At 40.7% G+C, this 16,845-nt stretch overlaps 1 protein-coding gene across 2 annotated transcripts in view; it reads right to left on the reverse strand.

Annotated features, from left to right (window-relative positions):
- The window catches only part of robo2 (roundabout, axon guidance receptor, homolog 2 (Drosophila)), a 98,878-nt gene that overhangs the window by 58,352 nt on the left and 23,681 nt on the right, over positions 1–16,845 (reverse strand). Inside the window, exons 5-11 of one of the 2 annotated variants that reach the window (XM_015038829.1) lie at positions 16,448–16,614; positions 15,273–15,394; positions 12,205–12,436; positions 7,387–7,511; positions 7,127–7,298; positions 4,955–5,143; positions 4,142–4,168 (exon numbers count right to left, since the gene is read on the reverse strand). In XM_015038829.1, coding sequence (XP_014894315.1) covers positions 4,142–4,168; positions 4,955–5,143; positions 7,127–7,298; positions 7,387–7,511; positions 12,205–12,436; positions 15,273–15,394; positions 16,448–16,614 — 1,034 coding nt within the window. The remainder of the gene's footprint in view (positions 1–4,141; positions 4,169–4,954; positions 5,144–7,126; positions 7,299–7,386; positions 7,512–12,204; positions 12,437–15,272; positions 15,395–16,447; positions 16,615–16,845) is intronic. The other variant, XM_015038828.1, reaches the window with a different exon arrangement.

Here is a 16,845-nt window from a genome sequence, read left to right on the forward strand (position 1 = left end):
CTAGATGATTGATTTTACTTATTTGATTATTTCCAGTACTGAATTAAGCTGTACTGACCCTTGCAAAATTGTTTTACTAATAAAATAATTAGCATAAAGAAAATCTAAGAGATGTTGTGGACATTCAATTAATGAGTCACCTCAAAGTTCTTTGATGGTTGTAAAATAGCTTTGATGTTTGATTCTGGAGAGGAATCAAACATCAAAGCTATTCAGTCCTGGACAGTGTAAATCCCAACAGACTTAGGAAACTCAATCTGCACTACTTTGCACTGAATATTATTTTATTATTAATATTACTATCACTGTTGTTGATGTTTGATTTTATGGTTGTTTCTGGATTTATCGTCAAAAATAATTTCCCAGGGAACAAAAAAGCCATTTTTATAGGTGTCTAAGAAAAATGCAATGAATGGACATTCATCCTAACAGCAGCCAATCAGAGTGGAAAAAATATTCTTGCTCTGTGCAATTTTCTAGTTGTTAAAAATTACACAAAATGAGCAGGTAAAAGATGTACAACAATGCCAGTTTAAACTTTTAAATATTCGCAAAAAAACTGTGCTCTGGATCATTAAATCATGAATAGAACTTCAACAATATCAATCATAGCTCTTCTTCTCTTCAATGTTTCTGTGAGTTTCTGAGTTTCAAAGTCTAAACTGGTATTGTTGTGCATTTAAGGTGTAAATTACACCTACAATACCTTCGAGCAAACACCCCCAAAAGAATCCCAGCGTCTCCCTGTTGTAAAAATTTCAGCCAGTGGAAAATGGCTGAAATTGAACGCCCCCCAGGTGGCGGTTCTGCCCCCATTGAGAAACGCTGCGTTAGACAGAGAGCTGGGGGGAGAGAGAGGGAGGTGCGCAATAACAATACCTTCCACTAAATGTGCTAATGGTGGAGAAGCAACTTACCATTACAAAAAAAAAAAAAAAACCTGTTTATCTGCAATGATGCTAACTAGCCTTAGCATTCAGTTGGCCAGGCCAGCTGTAGCGTAGTTGAGACCATGGGGGCTGGAAGGAGTAAGCAGTGTTATTGTTATGTTAGCATGGCCACAGATGGTGGTAGACAAACAGTTTTTGTGTAATGGTATGTTGTTTCTCATTTCAATTAGCACAGCTACAGCATGTACATTAGGTTGATTGACAGCGCTAAGATCCTCCTCCTCACTCTGATTGGTTGTTTCTGACTGAGCTGTTCAGAAACAACCAATTTTTTCAAACAAGTTTCCCCGTCAATAGCTTCCCATATTTTATTGGCTTACTTGCAAATGTCAAGTTGAAAAGCTAAGCTGATGACATCATATTTAAAAACACCTGAGGCTGTAATTAATATCAAAGGTGGATCAACAAAGTGTTAAGCAAAGGTTGTGAGTACTTACATAAATATTGTTTCAAGGGTATCTAAACACTCACAAACCTTTCTCCACATTGTCATAGTGGGATATTTGTGTGTATAATCTTTAGGAAAGATATTAATTTAATACTGTTTGGAATAAACAGTATTTCTGCAGATGGCAGTAGGACCACAAAGTAGCGGCAGAGGAGTTTGATATTTTCAGACCATCTGTCTCATATTCTACTGTCCTAACATAGTGAATGTTTTAACAAATATGCAATTTTTTTTCTTAATAAAAGCTACATTCTGCAACTTTGGTTTTGACGCTCTGAACATTAATGGTATCAAAGGTTTTGCTTCATCCTCTGATGCTTGTGGTTGGGATGTGACCAAATGGTGTGAACACTTTCAACAAAGTACTGCATTTAGGACTTCATTGTTTACATCCAGCAGCTCTGTGTGGATAGAAATTCTACTTTTGAGACAGGGAGACATCTTGATTCAACCAGAGCCAAAGCCTGGAGCTCTTTGTTCCTCCACCGGCAGAAGTTGCATTTAAGGAAACTGTTGTCTGGGTGAGGATTGACAGGAGCTGGCTGAGGAAGCTTCTGAAGTCTCTATCTGAGGGCTGGCACATTTCTGGGCTGCTGAGGAGCATTTTAATGTTAGCCAGACTGACACGGCTAGTCCGGGCTGGGCTGGATAAGCACTTTCTCCAATATGAATGCAGATTAATCCCCTTTAATAAGCATCAGTGTTAGGGAGGGGGCTGACGAAGTGTAATCAGCATATAAAATTTCCATCAAATCTAATTCCTGCTGGCTGTGTGCCACGCCAGTGTTGTGATTTACCTCTGGTGTACTGACAGCTTTACTGCACTGAGACAGGACACTCGATACATCAGCTAATTGTCAATAGAAAGAGAGCAGCACTGTAAAACCCCTCGATCACATTCTGATGCATGCTCCAAATATCACCTCTCAGTCTCAGCTTTTGATCTCTGCTGAACTGAACGTTAAATTGTGCTTGCCAGTAAAAGGCTTTTAAAAAAAAAAAAAGAAAAAAAAAAGCCTGCTTCCTCTTTGGCGTTTAAGAAGACTGACTGAAAACCGCACAGTTTTTGCAAAGATTACGCATCTTTCATAATGTGCTGACGTAATGCTTTAGATTAAGTAGACGTCACATTCATATTCATGCATCCTTTGACAAAATTGTTTCTATTTAAGGTTAAGGCGGGAAAGTGAGGCATCCCAAAGTAATCCCCATTTTTGTCATTTGCAGCCACAAATGTCAACATGATTTTATGTAATGACCGGCACAGCATAGTGTAACCCTAATCCTTGCAAAGTGAAAGCAAAAGAATTAATGATTCTCAAACAATTTTACAAAATGAAATCTACAGTGCGGCATTCATCACTTGTATCTGATGTCTCTAAAAAGTTCAGAAATGACTTAGAAGGGGCAGTAATATGTATGTTCCAGGCACATAGTGACATTTTATAGCACAATCATAGTAACTGTTAGCTTCAGTTACTATAAAAATGCTACATATATCAAAAATAACTTAAATGTAATTTGACTTCTCAATTTGATGACTTGAAATTGGGCCTCTGTCTCTTTAAGAAGCTCCTGCTCTTTCTGACACTTTGCCTTTTCAGCACTGTATCACAACGTGATATGCTTCTCATTATGCTGTTAACTTTTCATAGGAACTTTGGACTGAGACAGTTCATATATTGAAATCAGCAGACTCGCAGTTCCACCAGGTGTTTGCTAATTACTGCTGCCACTAGTCTGGAGGAGCTGAGTGGGGAAAGTGGGGGACAGGGGTGGTCTGCAAGGCATAAAATTACAAAGTTACAGTTTTTTTTAATTATGCGTGATATGTATAACATTTCCATAAATTTAAATCAAGCTTTTCTATCTTTTATTACTTCTATTGGCCAGGGTTTTGTGTTTTTAAACATCAAAGTTGTTCAAGATGTCAGTTCAACATCAAAGCTATGTTGTACTGAAGCTAAGATAGCTTTGATTTTGATGATGCTTATCTATATCAAAGTGAAGGTATCATAAGCTTGTGCTTAAATGTATTGGTTTCGTCCCCAGTATTGTGTTTTTTTTCTCCATTTCTGACTTCTTTATGGAAAAGTCGAAAAAAGAGATAGAAAAATAAATAAACAACATAGTTACTTGCTTGTGCTACAAAATGGCATGATGTGTCTGTACAACATACAACACCGCTCCTTTAACATTAGATTTTAACCAAGGAATCTGAGAAGGTCCAACCCAAAGCTATGTGTAAAAGATGTTACAGAAAAAAGAAAAATAAACAAAAGTCGTCCTGAACAAAAGGAAAAGCCAGTTTTCTAAATGAAACTACAGGAATGTAGACAGGTAAAGCACACCATGATTTGATCACTGGAAATAAAACTAAAAGGAACATTTCAGCAGGAGGAGGGAGATGGATAGAATGAAACCGAGCTCGGAAACCAGAACCAGATTGCTATGACAGACGAACAAAAAGAAAAGAAAGAAAAAAGAAAAAAAACGGCTTTAGGCTTGGCAGGGAAATAATTTCGGTATGCAGGGTTAAAAATCATGGCTAATAGCAAAAACTGACTTGTAAATGTTGTTTGGCAGGTTAAACTGTTTCCACCTGTGTGAGGTTTAATTTTTTTTTATTAGCCATGATCAAGAGGGTTGTAGTCTGAGCATGGGAAGTTCAATCGGGTAGGAGGATGACTGCGCTTGGGAGGGGGTTAGGATGAGGGGAGGTGATGGGACAAATGAACAGTACCTGCAGGGGTGAAGGTGAAGGACTGAACTGCAAAACAAGAAGACAGAAAAAGTTGTGTGTTAAAAAAGTCTGCAGAGCAAAGCAGTGCTTTGAGAGGAGGGGATGTGTTTGTGTGCGTGTGTGTGTGTGTGTAGGGGGGAGTGGAGCTGAGATGCACTGCTGCAGCCAGAGAAGCAGGGGCCGCTGAGCAGATGCCACAAATCAAACAGAAAACAAAACACAAAACGTAGCACATGAAGATGAAACAGGAAACATCACTGCTGCAGTTCACGCTTTTCCCCGGAAAAATTTGCAAATGTATTCCCGTAAATGTGCTTTTCTTGAATATCTGATTACAAATAGGGAAAGAAAAAACCCCCCAAAGAGAGTTCATGTCCATTTCCACCTCTGTAAGGAAAGCCACTGCACTTGGCAGAGGAAGCGGACTGGCTTGGGGATATCGACCATGAACATGTAAGGGTCAGTGTGTGGGCGTAGAGCCGGACTATAGCTATGGCTCCAACCACTCCATTCTGGCACCTCGACTCCCCCCTCCCTGGGCTAATAACTCTGTGGGTGGAATTGTCAAAACAAAAAAAAAAAACAGCAGCCTTCCGGAAACGATCCGAGCTGACATCTGTCTCCCCGCGGAGCCGGAACAGAGCATCCATCTTGACGATATTGCTAGCAGCAGCTATGGTATTGACGGATAATGATCTAATGATAAAACATTCTCGCTTTGAAGGAAGAGGAAAAAAAAACAATTAAAAAATGAGCACAGAGAGAGAGAGAGGATTTTTTGCTGAGGCTCCTGATGAGCCAGCCGCTGCTAACCTGCATAGTTGCTCAGACCCTTTCTCTTCTTCCTCCTCCAGTAGAGCCAGATGCTGAAGCCCATGAGGATGACCCAGCAGGCGCCTCCAATGCCAGCGATGAAGGCCGGCTGCTTCACCACGTCCGTTATCTGCTCCGTGATGCTGTTGTTCCGGTTTCCATGTATGATTACGTCCCGGAACTCTTTCCCTGAGGGCACACAAACAAAGCAGATGAGATTAATACGCATATATCAGCACCAAGATGTGAAGGGAAACAGGGGGGGGTAAAAAAAAAATCTACGTATGCTTTAAATCTCTCGCGGGAAACTTCAGTCATCTATGAAGCACTCCGTGACTTTGAAATATTACGTTTGTTCACAGTAGGAAATACACAAAGGATTGTTTGGAACAGAGCTAGAAATAAGCAGGTCTTGATCATTTTTAGCAGAGCTGGAGTATGTAACTTTTGTAAAAATGTTGTTTTCTTACATATTTGTTAAAACTGTCTCCATGTTGTTACAGTACAATATGAGACAGGTTATCTGTGGAACAACTCATGCTCCTCCTCCTCCCTGAACTAGGCAATTGAGCTTGATTTTTTTTTTTTTATACATTAGCTGTTTCATACGTTTTAACAAAAACGTGAAAAACATTTTTTAAGAAAGGGTACATACCCCAACTTCAAATGTGCAGATGTGAACAAACAGAACTACAGAAATACAGAAAGAAAACCAACATTTCACCTTAATCTAAACAAATTCACTGTATTGACGACTCAAGCTCAAAAGCAACAACTACTTTTGCAACATGTTTCATACCATATTATAGTTAATGTCTTCAATCCAGTGACATGGACATATGCTTCTGCTATTCCAGATACAGACCCAGACATAAGAGAATATTTTGGGATTTGTTTCTGGAGAGGCAGTGAAGAAGGTCGGTCATGTGGTTTTTGTGTGGTCATGTGACAGTGATAGTGATGGAGCAAAGGATTGTGGGGAGTCAGAGGTGTGGCCATTTTATTTCAAGTTGTCAAAAAGATGGTGAAGTACATGTAATATTGGTAAATATTGGTTTTTGGTCAAAAGAGCAATATTAATATCAGATATTGATATTGACCAAAAATGTTCATATCGATGAAGTCCTATCTTGTCTGTTAACCAATCTAAGGTTTTATATCTTACTAGCAGACATAAGCACATCGTCTTCACCTTTAAACAACGGTATTGGCTGCATCATGCTCTGGGAATACTTTTCTTCTGCACCTCTAAAGGATCAGAGTTTATTCAGGACATTTAAAGAGGCTTTTTGAGTATATTTGTACTATTCATGTGTTCTGAAATTGCCCCTCTGCGACAAATAAAGTCGTCTGAGTAGAATCAAAAATTGTGCAAGTTTTCCAAGACATTCTAGTCTTGCTGTGCTTCGTCTAAGGTTTTGTCAGGTTTTGTTAAGCTGCAGAGGAGGATACTGACCGTCAAAGCTGATTAAAGAGCAAAAAAGGATGTGAGATGAAACACAATGATAAGACTGGAAAAGACAAAGTCTAGCAGCTCACAGCAAAGCCCCAGGTGATCAGGCTGTTTGCTTTGTTCAGCCTCTAATTCACTCCACCGCCACTGCAACACACCACATGAAATAAGAGCAGAGCGCCACGGTCTCTATTGATCCCCAATCCCACGTCAACTCCCGCTAGCCGGCTTGACAAATATTTCTAGCAGCGAGGCACAACCAGAATCACAAAGCACCTCACTGTAACACCGCTAACTTCTCACTGTAACAAACACGTGGATTATTCACAAACACTGCGACATGCCGAAAAGACGCTGATCCACATTGTTCTGCCAAAGCCGTCTGAGCGCAGGCACCTCTGAAGACAAGCAAACGAAAAAGAAAAAAAAAAAAAAAACTATATTATGAGTGCAAGCTCAGTGTTCTGCTCTCAGAGATGGATTATGTGAGTGACACTGGGGAAATAAGAACACGCTGCAGGCCAAGTCATCAGTTATGGGTCAAATCAGAGAAAATCTGCCAGAGCTCCACATAAATCACAGTCAGAGTGCCTTTCCAAACAACACCGTTTCAACAATATCATCTGTTTGGTTGCTTTCTCCCCGCTCCCTCCAGCATCACTCTCTCTTAAAAAGTGGACGCCAAAAGGCTGCGACAGATTTCTATCAATTTATCTCACCGATGATTATAGACTGAGGTTCACTCTTCACTCCCACTCCTGCACTGGTGCTGGCAGCAACCTCCACGTGATACACCACGCCCACCTGCAGCCCTCCCACCACCACGGAGCGGATGGCTGCGTCCACCGTCTTGTTCACGTGGAAACGTGTCTCGTTCCCCAGACACCAGATCTGAGAAGAAAAAAAAGAAAAAGTTGATTTTAATGTAGTCATGTAGAGGTGCGGTGGGAATGGATGGCGGTTGCTTCCTGAAACGGACCTTGTACTCCTGGATAATGCCGTTCTGGTGGTCGTGCGGAGGGGGGTCCCAGGAGATGCTGATGGAGGTGCTGTTCTGGTTTCCCACTGTCAGGACGGTTACCTGCTGAGGGGGGGCGCTGGGAGCTGAAAGAGAATTAGGAGCAATGGTCAGACGCAGTATGGCCCGGCTCTAAAACGGTTTCTCAATAGTCAGCGATGGGAAATGGAAAATATACAGAGACTCTCTAATGTTTACAGACATCACACACATAAGCTTTAATCTACTTACTGGAACTTTACAAAACAGACTGACACAATGCTGTTAACACCAATCTGTTTTACTCAATGAGAAGCTTAAAGCTGTGGTATGTAACTTTTATAAACAATCTGTTTTTATTTTTTTTCCCCCATATTTCGAAAAACTGTCACTAAGTTGTGACTGTATGCGACAGATAATCTGTGAAAAAATCAAGCTCCTCTGCTTCCTCTCTGTGCTCCTACAGAAATAATCAGTTTTTGGTCAGAAATAACCAATCAGAGCCAGGAGGAGGGCCTTACTGCTGGAAATCATCCTTGCTAAATGTGCTGATGGCTTAGGAACAACTTAACATTGCAGGAAAACCGTTCATCAGCCGTCATGCTAACTATCCTGAACATTAACGTCAGGAAAGAGCTGCAGCATAGCAGAGAGCTAGGGCTAAACCCCTCCTCCTGGCTCTGATTAGTTGTTTCTAACTGAGCGGTGAATTTTTGCAGATAGCAGTAGGACCACAGGCAGAGGAGCTCATTGTTTTACCACAGACTGTCTATCTCATATTATCTAAAAGTTACCCATTACAACCTTAGGGCTTATGATGTAATAAAACTTTACACTTCTTCATCCTTAACCTGTCTTCTGTGTCCTTTGGTCTTCCTTGTTTGGTTTGTTCACTAATGTTCTCTAACAAACCTATATAAATATTTTCTAATTAAGTGACTTCCAAAGTCAAATATTTGCCATCCATCCACCTCCCGTTTCATCTGGGACCGATTTGTGGCGCAGCAGACTATCCAGACTTCTTTCTCCCCAGCCAGTTGGGTCAATTTGGTAAGACATTAAAATTTTGAGGTTTTAGTACCTTTGATGGGTATTCTATTCTTCCGTAAGAGTCCCTGAAATTGAACCATAAGAGAAAAGGGGGGAAAAAAAAAACAATGACAACACCAGTAGCCATGCCTTTGAAAAAGAATAGTATTTTGTAGGGAAGGCACAGTTGACTGCGGGTTTGTAAGGATAAGATCAGGTCAGATCCGACATGGCTGTCAGCTGTCTTTAACATTTCACTGTGATTTCATATATCAGTCTCTGCTCTGCTCTGGTGGATTTGCACAGAGGATACTGGTATTGATTTGTGCAATGATGGCCTGGCAGAGTCAGGCGAGACTTCTCAGTCATGCTAAGACTCTGTCGTTGACTGGTTTGGCACAAGGGTCAATAGGCTTATTGGGATGAAGAACAGACGCCAAACAAATATGAAAACGCAAAAAAAAAGGCATTTAATAGGTGGGAAACAATGTCTCAGTAAACACATCGACAGACTCTCATCGATCAGGCGGATGAAACTAAAGTCAGTAGGTAGGGACGGGGGAGGTACCCGGGAATGCATCAGCTTTCCCGCAGGCAGACAGGTGGAGAGGATGGAAACAAGAACAGCCCGGGCTTTCATAAACCTCCATTGTTATTCTGACGGCAACAATCTTCTGACCCCACAAAGCATGAGAAGGAAAAAAAATAAATAACAGTTGGCCCAACTGGAAAAAACGCTTTAAAAATAATGTTTTCTCATTTCCGCAGTGGCTGGCCGGTTGCAGGGTGGGGAAGGATTGGCGTGGCGGAATACTGACAGGTCAATTACTCCTGGTGCTGCCTCTCCCTCACCTCACCTCCATCCAAAATGGCATGTGTAACCCCGTAAATCTATGCTCATCCCTCAGCGCAATTGGCCACACGGGCCCCAGGAGAGCCAGGAGGCCCTGGCACGGTGGAAGATGAATGGTTCTAATGATGAACTCAACACCTTGGCCAGATTAGAAACAATCTACCGAGCGAGCATCTGATTGAGCGAACGCGCCCGGTGCTGTGCCAATAAGCCACTGTGTCGCGATCAGGTGATGAAGTGCCTGGCTTCTCCGCGGAAGCCATCAGAGGCAATGTCGTTCAAAGTTAATGTTATGAATGATTTAGCAGCTGATTATCATGCATATTTGTGCTAAACAATACACATTTTTCATTAGAGGCCTTGGAGGCTGTGCTAATAGGGCCATTAGTGGAGTGATGTATGGCAGGCAGGAATGTGACCCCCCTGTCTCGCATGTGCTCACCATGCTGTGCTGAATGATGGGAGGAAGACAAACAGAGCTGATCATTACTAAAAAGTAGCCAATGGTTAATGACAAGGCGTGGGCAGTGTGGCATCTCCCTAGAGAGCGACGTGGAAAATTAGCCGACAAATGAACATTTAGGTGACGACAAATAATTTTCCTTTCTTCCTGAATAAGGACTGTTGTTGCCTAAAGTGTACTCCACCTCATGTATACTTTCAGGTGTAATGAGACGGGAGCCAGAATCAATTTATCAGCCTAGGTACACAGACCACTGCAAAGGCATTTGTTTAACATTTCACATTTTTTCACATTATAACCACAAACCTAAAATGATTTAACTGGGATTTTGTAGCCTAACAATCTAAGGTCTTCAAATATTCTTTATGAAAATTGGAAAAGTGTGATGTGCATTTTTATTTAGTTCCTTTTACTCTGACAAACTTTAATAAAATCAAAGTTTGTCAGAGCCCACTTCTTTGGAATTTCACTTTAACTGCTTTTACATCTTTAAGTGTTTTACGTGATGTCTCAACTAAGTTTGTTGCCCATTCTTCTTTCCATTATATCCTTAACTCACTAAGAACATTTTTTATCTTTATAACATCTCATAATGTTATTCCATCATTGCTGGTTGCTTTGATTCTTTCTTTCATGTTTGAAGAATCCTTGAATCTCCCATAACAACCATTCAGAGGGGGCATAAACACTTCCTCTCACACAGCTACACCTATTTCCACAAAGCTCCTCCCTGTAGCCTACCTCTTCCCCACGCCTCTTCCCATCTGCTCCTCCAGACTAGCGGCAGCAGTCTTTAAACACCTGGTGAACTGTGAGTCTGCTGAGCTCATCATACAAACTACTTCTCAGACCAATGCGCCTGAGAATGGTTGTAAACAGCATCATGAGATGTTGTGATGATATGCTAAAAGCGGCGCTTCTTAAAGAAACAGAGGTCCAATTTTAAGGCATCAAAATGCAAAGTCAAATTTCTTCCAAGTCATGAAGGTGCTGAAGGTAACAGTAACTTGACTGAGCTATAAAATGGGACTGGAAAATACAGTCCCAGGACAAACACATCACAGAAGTGTTTGTCATGCTGGGATGACAAACACTTCTGTGATGTGTTCTTGTTAACTAATGTTCTCCAGACCATTAAGGCCTTCAAAAAAAGGCGTTTTTATACTGAAAACCAATTTCACACACCTAACTATTAGGTGACATCTGGTTACTTCAGATGTCACCTAATAGATAGGTGTGTGAAAACACCGAGGTCTGTGGTACCAATGTATAAGAACTGTAAATGCTATTAATAATTTTTCAAGACCGTGTAAATATTTATATGGAGAATGAGGTTCAATGGTTAAAGGGAATAGTTTCAGTTGCCCTAACCTTCTCATGGAGTTCTCTAATTGTGTTAGCTAATGGATACCCTAAGTTTTAATCACCTCTTGAACTCGATTTTTTTCCTGGCCCCCATTAGTCATCCAAGGCAGCCTGAATAGCCCAGAGCAAAGTGTCTGACAGTGTATTAGTTATGAAAAGAAACAGAAGCTGCATTATGACAGAAATGGAAAACGGCTGGAATTCTGGAAAACCGGACTATGAACAGAGGACAGGAAAGGGGGATACCATCAGCACAGGTAATAGCTGGGACATGTAGCCTCTGAGGTCTACAGGAGATAGGTCTGCTGGCATGTGTGAGTGTGTGTGTGTGTGTGTGTGTGTGTGTGTGTGTCTGTGTGTGTGTGTGTCTGTGTGTGTACGCGTGTGCGCGCGTGTGTGTGCGTTTTGGGGACAGCTGGGATGTGGTGGCAGTTCCACTCCTGTGGCCAGTCAGTGTGAGCAGTGCATACACACGCTGGTCACAGGAGATACGGTCCCCTTGAGGAAAGGGAAATAAATGAGCTTGTCAACACAACAGGATGTGAACTGTCTCCCAACACATGCAGGCCTGTATATGCTTTGTTAAGATAGGCTTCACCTCCACATCGAAGCGCTTGTATCTTTCTTTTTGTGGTTTTGAGAGGATGTGTTATATAAGTCTTCAACCATATAAGCTAACTCAAGTCATTAAACTCAAAGGCTGCCATGGTATTGATGCACGCAGTTTTCTTCCCTGCAAAGGTCAAAATAGTAAATTCATTCAAACAAAGGCCCTCGTGTCCTCGTGAGTGATTTTTACCACGCTGCGCTATGGCCTTGTCAGAGTCTCTATAAATTAAGCTCTGGGTGACAGCTCATCTTTACAGGAGTTGTGTAAAGTTTCCAATCACAGTGTAGGTGTGTGGTTACTGTGCAATGGATTACGGGAAGTTTGGCAGCAGCACTGCCAAACATGAGTCAACAATATAAAAAGAGATATACATTACAAAGATATACATTGAAATGATGATAAAAAAAAAAACAAAACAGAAGAACACACTCAACTAGCCTAGAGGCTAATCTCCATAAACTCAATTTGTTTGAGTCTCACCCTCCTCAGTGGTCCGCGCCGTCTTCGATTCGCTGTCCATGCCTTGAAACTCGTTGAAGTACGGCCGGACCTTGATCTCATAAACGATGCCCTTCTTCAGCGATGACAGGACGACGCTGCGCTCCGAGGGCACCTTCACGTCCTGGGTCTGCCACGCCCCTGGCGAAGGAAGCCCAGACGTCTGCCTATATAGAACCCGGTAACCCTGGATGAACTGGGACTGGCGGTCCACCTGGGGAAGCAATAAAGTCAAGGTTATGGTTGGGAAGAAAGCACGTGAAAGTGACTAAGTGGTGTTTTCCTGCAGCATGCTTTACAAGGCTGCATGCATGCCACTTTAGGAGCTGTTACTTATTTAATGGGGCTTTTATCACCAGCCATGCAACACTCTGCTCAATTATAACCACCCTGACACTAGCTCAAGCTAACAACTCCACCTTAAAGGATGGAACGTATGTCCCGTACCTACAATAAATAAAACCTGGTGACACCTTAAAGCACGTCTCACAACTATAAGAACGTCATGCGGCCACAAATGCATGTTCCCATGGGAACACACAGCAGAGGTGTCTTTAGCAGACATTTTCCCCTTAAAAAAAAAAAAAAAAAAGACCTAAGACGAGATCTCTGTGATGGAAAAAAGCCCCAAACAGGGCTTTCCTTTAAAATTTGGGCCACTTAGTTAAACAGAAAGAAAAAAAAAAGCTGAATTTATGCAGAGGAGGAGCCAGCACATAACTCACTGTAATGGCTTGTTAACAGTAGAGGAAGTCAGTGCTGCTTTCAAGTGGGATATTAAGCAGCTGTTTTTCACCAGCACAGACTGAGTAAATCAGCACAATGGATCTCAACCCCCCAACTCCCACCCACAACCTTGTTGGTGTTGGACTCTTATTAATGGGATGATTTGGAAATATAAAAAGCGGAAATCTCTGCTTACTGAAAAAAAAAGGACTCCTGATTGATTTAGGCCACCACGGTTTGGTGTTAGCTTCACGTTACAATCATAAAGCAAAAGGGTTTAGCATTAAATTAGCAGCTAGTTCTGGAGGAGGGAAATGGAGTGGGGGGAGGCTTACTGCAGGGGTCAATAAACATGTCAGCGGGAAAACTGCTCATGTTGTTCGTTTAAAAATGCTAACCGCCACCCCATCTGCTAAGTGATGTGAGGTAAATACCTGCAACTGAGTGATTTATGGCGCCGTGCTCAACATAAACGAATGAACACCTCAGCCTCTAAGAATCCGAGCGACATTTATGTCCTCATTACCAAGCAATTAAAATAGAAAAACCGCTCGCATCCAGGCAGGAGATGCTTCCTTTTTCTTTTTCATTCCCTCAAACCCACATAGCACAGACAGACCTTGCATATAGGAAGATAAACGCATTACCTCTGCAGCAAAACCACATTTCGCAACCATTAGCAATATTTTAATTTATCAGGGCAGACTTTGTTTTAGGGAGGAAAGATGGAGGACTGATGAACATCCAGGTGTCTCTGACATTTCCTTTGATTCTGGTTGTCGTTAAAGAAACCATTTCTGCAGCCATTTGATGTTTGGTTACTTTAAAGTCGCCAATTACAATATTTCAAAAGCTGTAGTCAGGAGGGAACGGGCTGACAAAAAAAAAAAAAAAAAAAAAAAAAATCCCCACAACATAAAGCAAATGGTCGCCTGCAGGAGAAGCTTCAAAGATGGATTTTTAATGTCAACTATCTTGGTTTTATGACAGGCGTCTGCAGAACTAAAGATGGAGAAACAATAAAAGGGAGATAAGGAAACCGTCGACACACATTTTAAAGTACCGGGGAAAGCTTCAGAATAAATCCAACTTTTACTCCAGAACCACAATATCTGACTGAAAAAATGAGAAAATCAACATTTCATCTCAGGACATTAAGTAAACAGAAGAGAAAGGTTGTCCCTGTAAAGAAAAAATGAAGCAATTCTGAAATTTATACTTTTGAGTTGCACAAAGTGATCAAGTATAAATATAACGTCACACAGGTCCGTTTCTCTAAGTGACACTTCAAAAGAGGGAAGACAAGAAAGAGCACATGTGAAATGGATAAAATACATGTGAATGAGACATTTCTTTTCATTATACTTTAATTTGCTTGTACTTTTTCATAATTTCTACTTATTAACTGATTGCTCTAATTTCTTTAGATGTAAATATAATTTTTAACAAGACCAAGTCACCAATTGGTGATATAAGATCTAAGTCTTACAAGACTTAGATCTTGTAAGACTAAGTCTTATCACCAATTGGTGACTTGGTCTTGTTAAAAATTATCAAGATAATTATAAGATCATTATCTTATAATGATCTTATAAGATCTGCTGATTGCATCTTGGCGACATCACAAAAGAGAATAACTAAAAAAAAATACACAAGCATTTATCATATTACATATAGTATATTGCTTGATAAACTCCATCTCTTTCTCTTTCATTTCTTAAAAAATGTGCTTTGGTCAAGTAAAACTAAAATTTAATTTCTGTAACAATTTCTGCGGTTTTGACATGAAACAAACTTATATCCATATCCACTGTTAAGTACCGTGGAGGTTCTGTGATGTTGTGGGCCTCTTTCTCTTGCAAATGGCTTGGGAACCTTTCACCTCCCATACCAAAAGCTTTTCCTTGTCTTAACTTTCACTTACTTTAGCAGAAGCTAAGCTAACTCCTCCCACTGCAGCAGTAGCTAATGTAATTATGAAAATAAATTTGGTAAATGGAAACACGGAAATTAAAAAAATAAAATAACTCGGATTAACACTATGTAACTCTATCATGACTTCATATTCAGAAGCAATGGAAGAAAAAAAAAACTAGTTTTAATGTTTTAAACATGTTTTTCCACTAAAAAATATACTTAAAAAATTTGAGTTTTACAATTGTTCAGTCATAAAAAATATCTACGTAAATAACAGTTGGATTTTTTGAGGCCTTTCACAGTAATCTCATTATTTTTTCACATATAGTGTCTCATGTTTAAACATTTAAACATGTTGCAGGTCAGAAAAGCAAAACAGCAATCGGATTTAGTCATCAGTCACTTACTGTCCATGTGACCTGAATGGTGGTGGGACCCAGGACAACAGGATTATGCAGGCGAACTATGACCTCTCCGAGCTCTTTCTGCACATGCCTGTGGTCCACTCCCTGGGCTGGAGGGCTTATATCTAGAAAAAAAATTGAAATATATAAAAAAAAATGAGAGCAGAAAAGGGAGAAAAATGAAGCCGCTTTCTATCACTACAGAGAAAAAAATTGGGTTTGAAATGTTTATCTGGGACTTTTCTGCACGTCCTCTGGTCTGACTGAGCAACCGCAGTGGCGAATGAACTCAGAATTTGTGACCCTCGGACACATTAGATGGAAGATTAATGGACACTATGACACACTTTTCCAGCTCTTTCCTTCCCCCACATGTGTTTTATGTTAAAAGAAATAAAAATTTTACTATATGAGATCATGAAAATGGTAAAAAAAAAAAAAAAAAAAAAAAAAAAGCGACCCGCTGTGTGAGTTATATACCGACACACAGAGGAAAACTCTCACAGGAGGAAATTGTATTTTAAAATGAAAAAAGAAAAAAAGACAGCGCGACACAGTCCTGAACCTCCGCCCACCCGGATAGAAAGAGTTCACAGAAGACAAGTTGTCACATATCACCTTTAAAGTATTAGGCTATTTGCTGAAAATCAGATTTACGATTTAGTTTTTTTTTTTTTTGCATTTATTTGACAGAGTGTGGATAAAGACTGCTTTTATTATATTTTCCAGTTTTTATTTTTTTCTTCTAAATGGAAACTTTTTCTACACACCGAAGACTGTGGTCTGCTTAGGACGTAATCAAATCCTCTCTGGCTTTGGAGATGGTCATTTTCCACCGCTATAAAGATTATCAAAGCGTGGAAGGAGATAATGCTGTTAGGCCTTCCAAAAGTAGACATGCTTATTTTACATAATTGCTTAAGTGTAGCCTTAATGAGCTGAGCTCAGCTGAAGAATCTGACCTCTGGAACTTTCTGCAATGCTTCAGTGCGGCTATCTGCCGCAAAGTTGCTGAGAGAGGATGACTAGGATGGCTTTTTAGAAAGAGACAGAGGCCACAGCGTGTAATAAAATAGAAGTTATACTCATAAAAATGAGAGAAAAAAAAACACATAAAAAAGTGACTATTACAGTATTCAGTGAATAAAGACTTATTATTTTATGCTAATGTGGAATACCTTGAGTTCTAACAGGTTCAGACATTGGGCTCGGATCACTTAAGCCTTGGCCGTTGACGGCTCGGACCATGAACAGGTAGATGGTGTTGGGACGGAGACCTTTGACGGTGAACTGGGTGGTCTTGACATGGTCCGCCACGGTTTGCCAGCTGTTGCTCACAGACTGACTGTAAGAGAAGAGAAAAGATGCATTCACACCGTTTTTCAGTCCAGTTTCCTTATGATACTCCAGATCTGTAAATGCGACACTAAACCCAAGAAAGACTGAAACTCCTCACATGCTCCAAGCAGACTCAGTGTTGGCTCAAAGCAGATGTTTGCTGGACAAAAGAACATTTTTACGATCACATGCTTACTCAGTGTCGCACAGCAAACTGGAAGCAGTGTTAACATCGTAG

This window comes from Poecilia latipinna, unplaced genomic scaffold (genome assembly GCF_001443285.1).
Source record: "Poecilia latipinna isolate Pla-1442-1.1 unplaced genomic scaffold, P_latipinna-1.0 Scaffold454, whole genome shotgun sequence".
Taxonomy (NCBI): domain Eukaryota; kingdom Metazoa; phylum Chordata; class Actinopteri; order Cyprinodontiformes; family Poeciliidae; genus Poecilia; species Poecilia latipinna.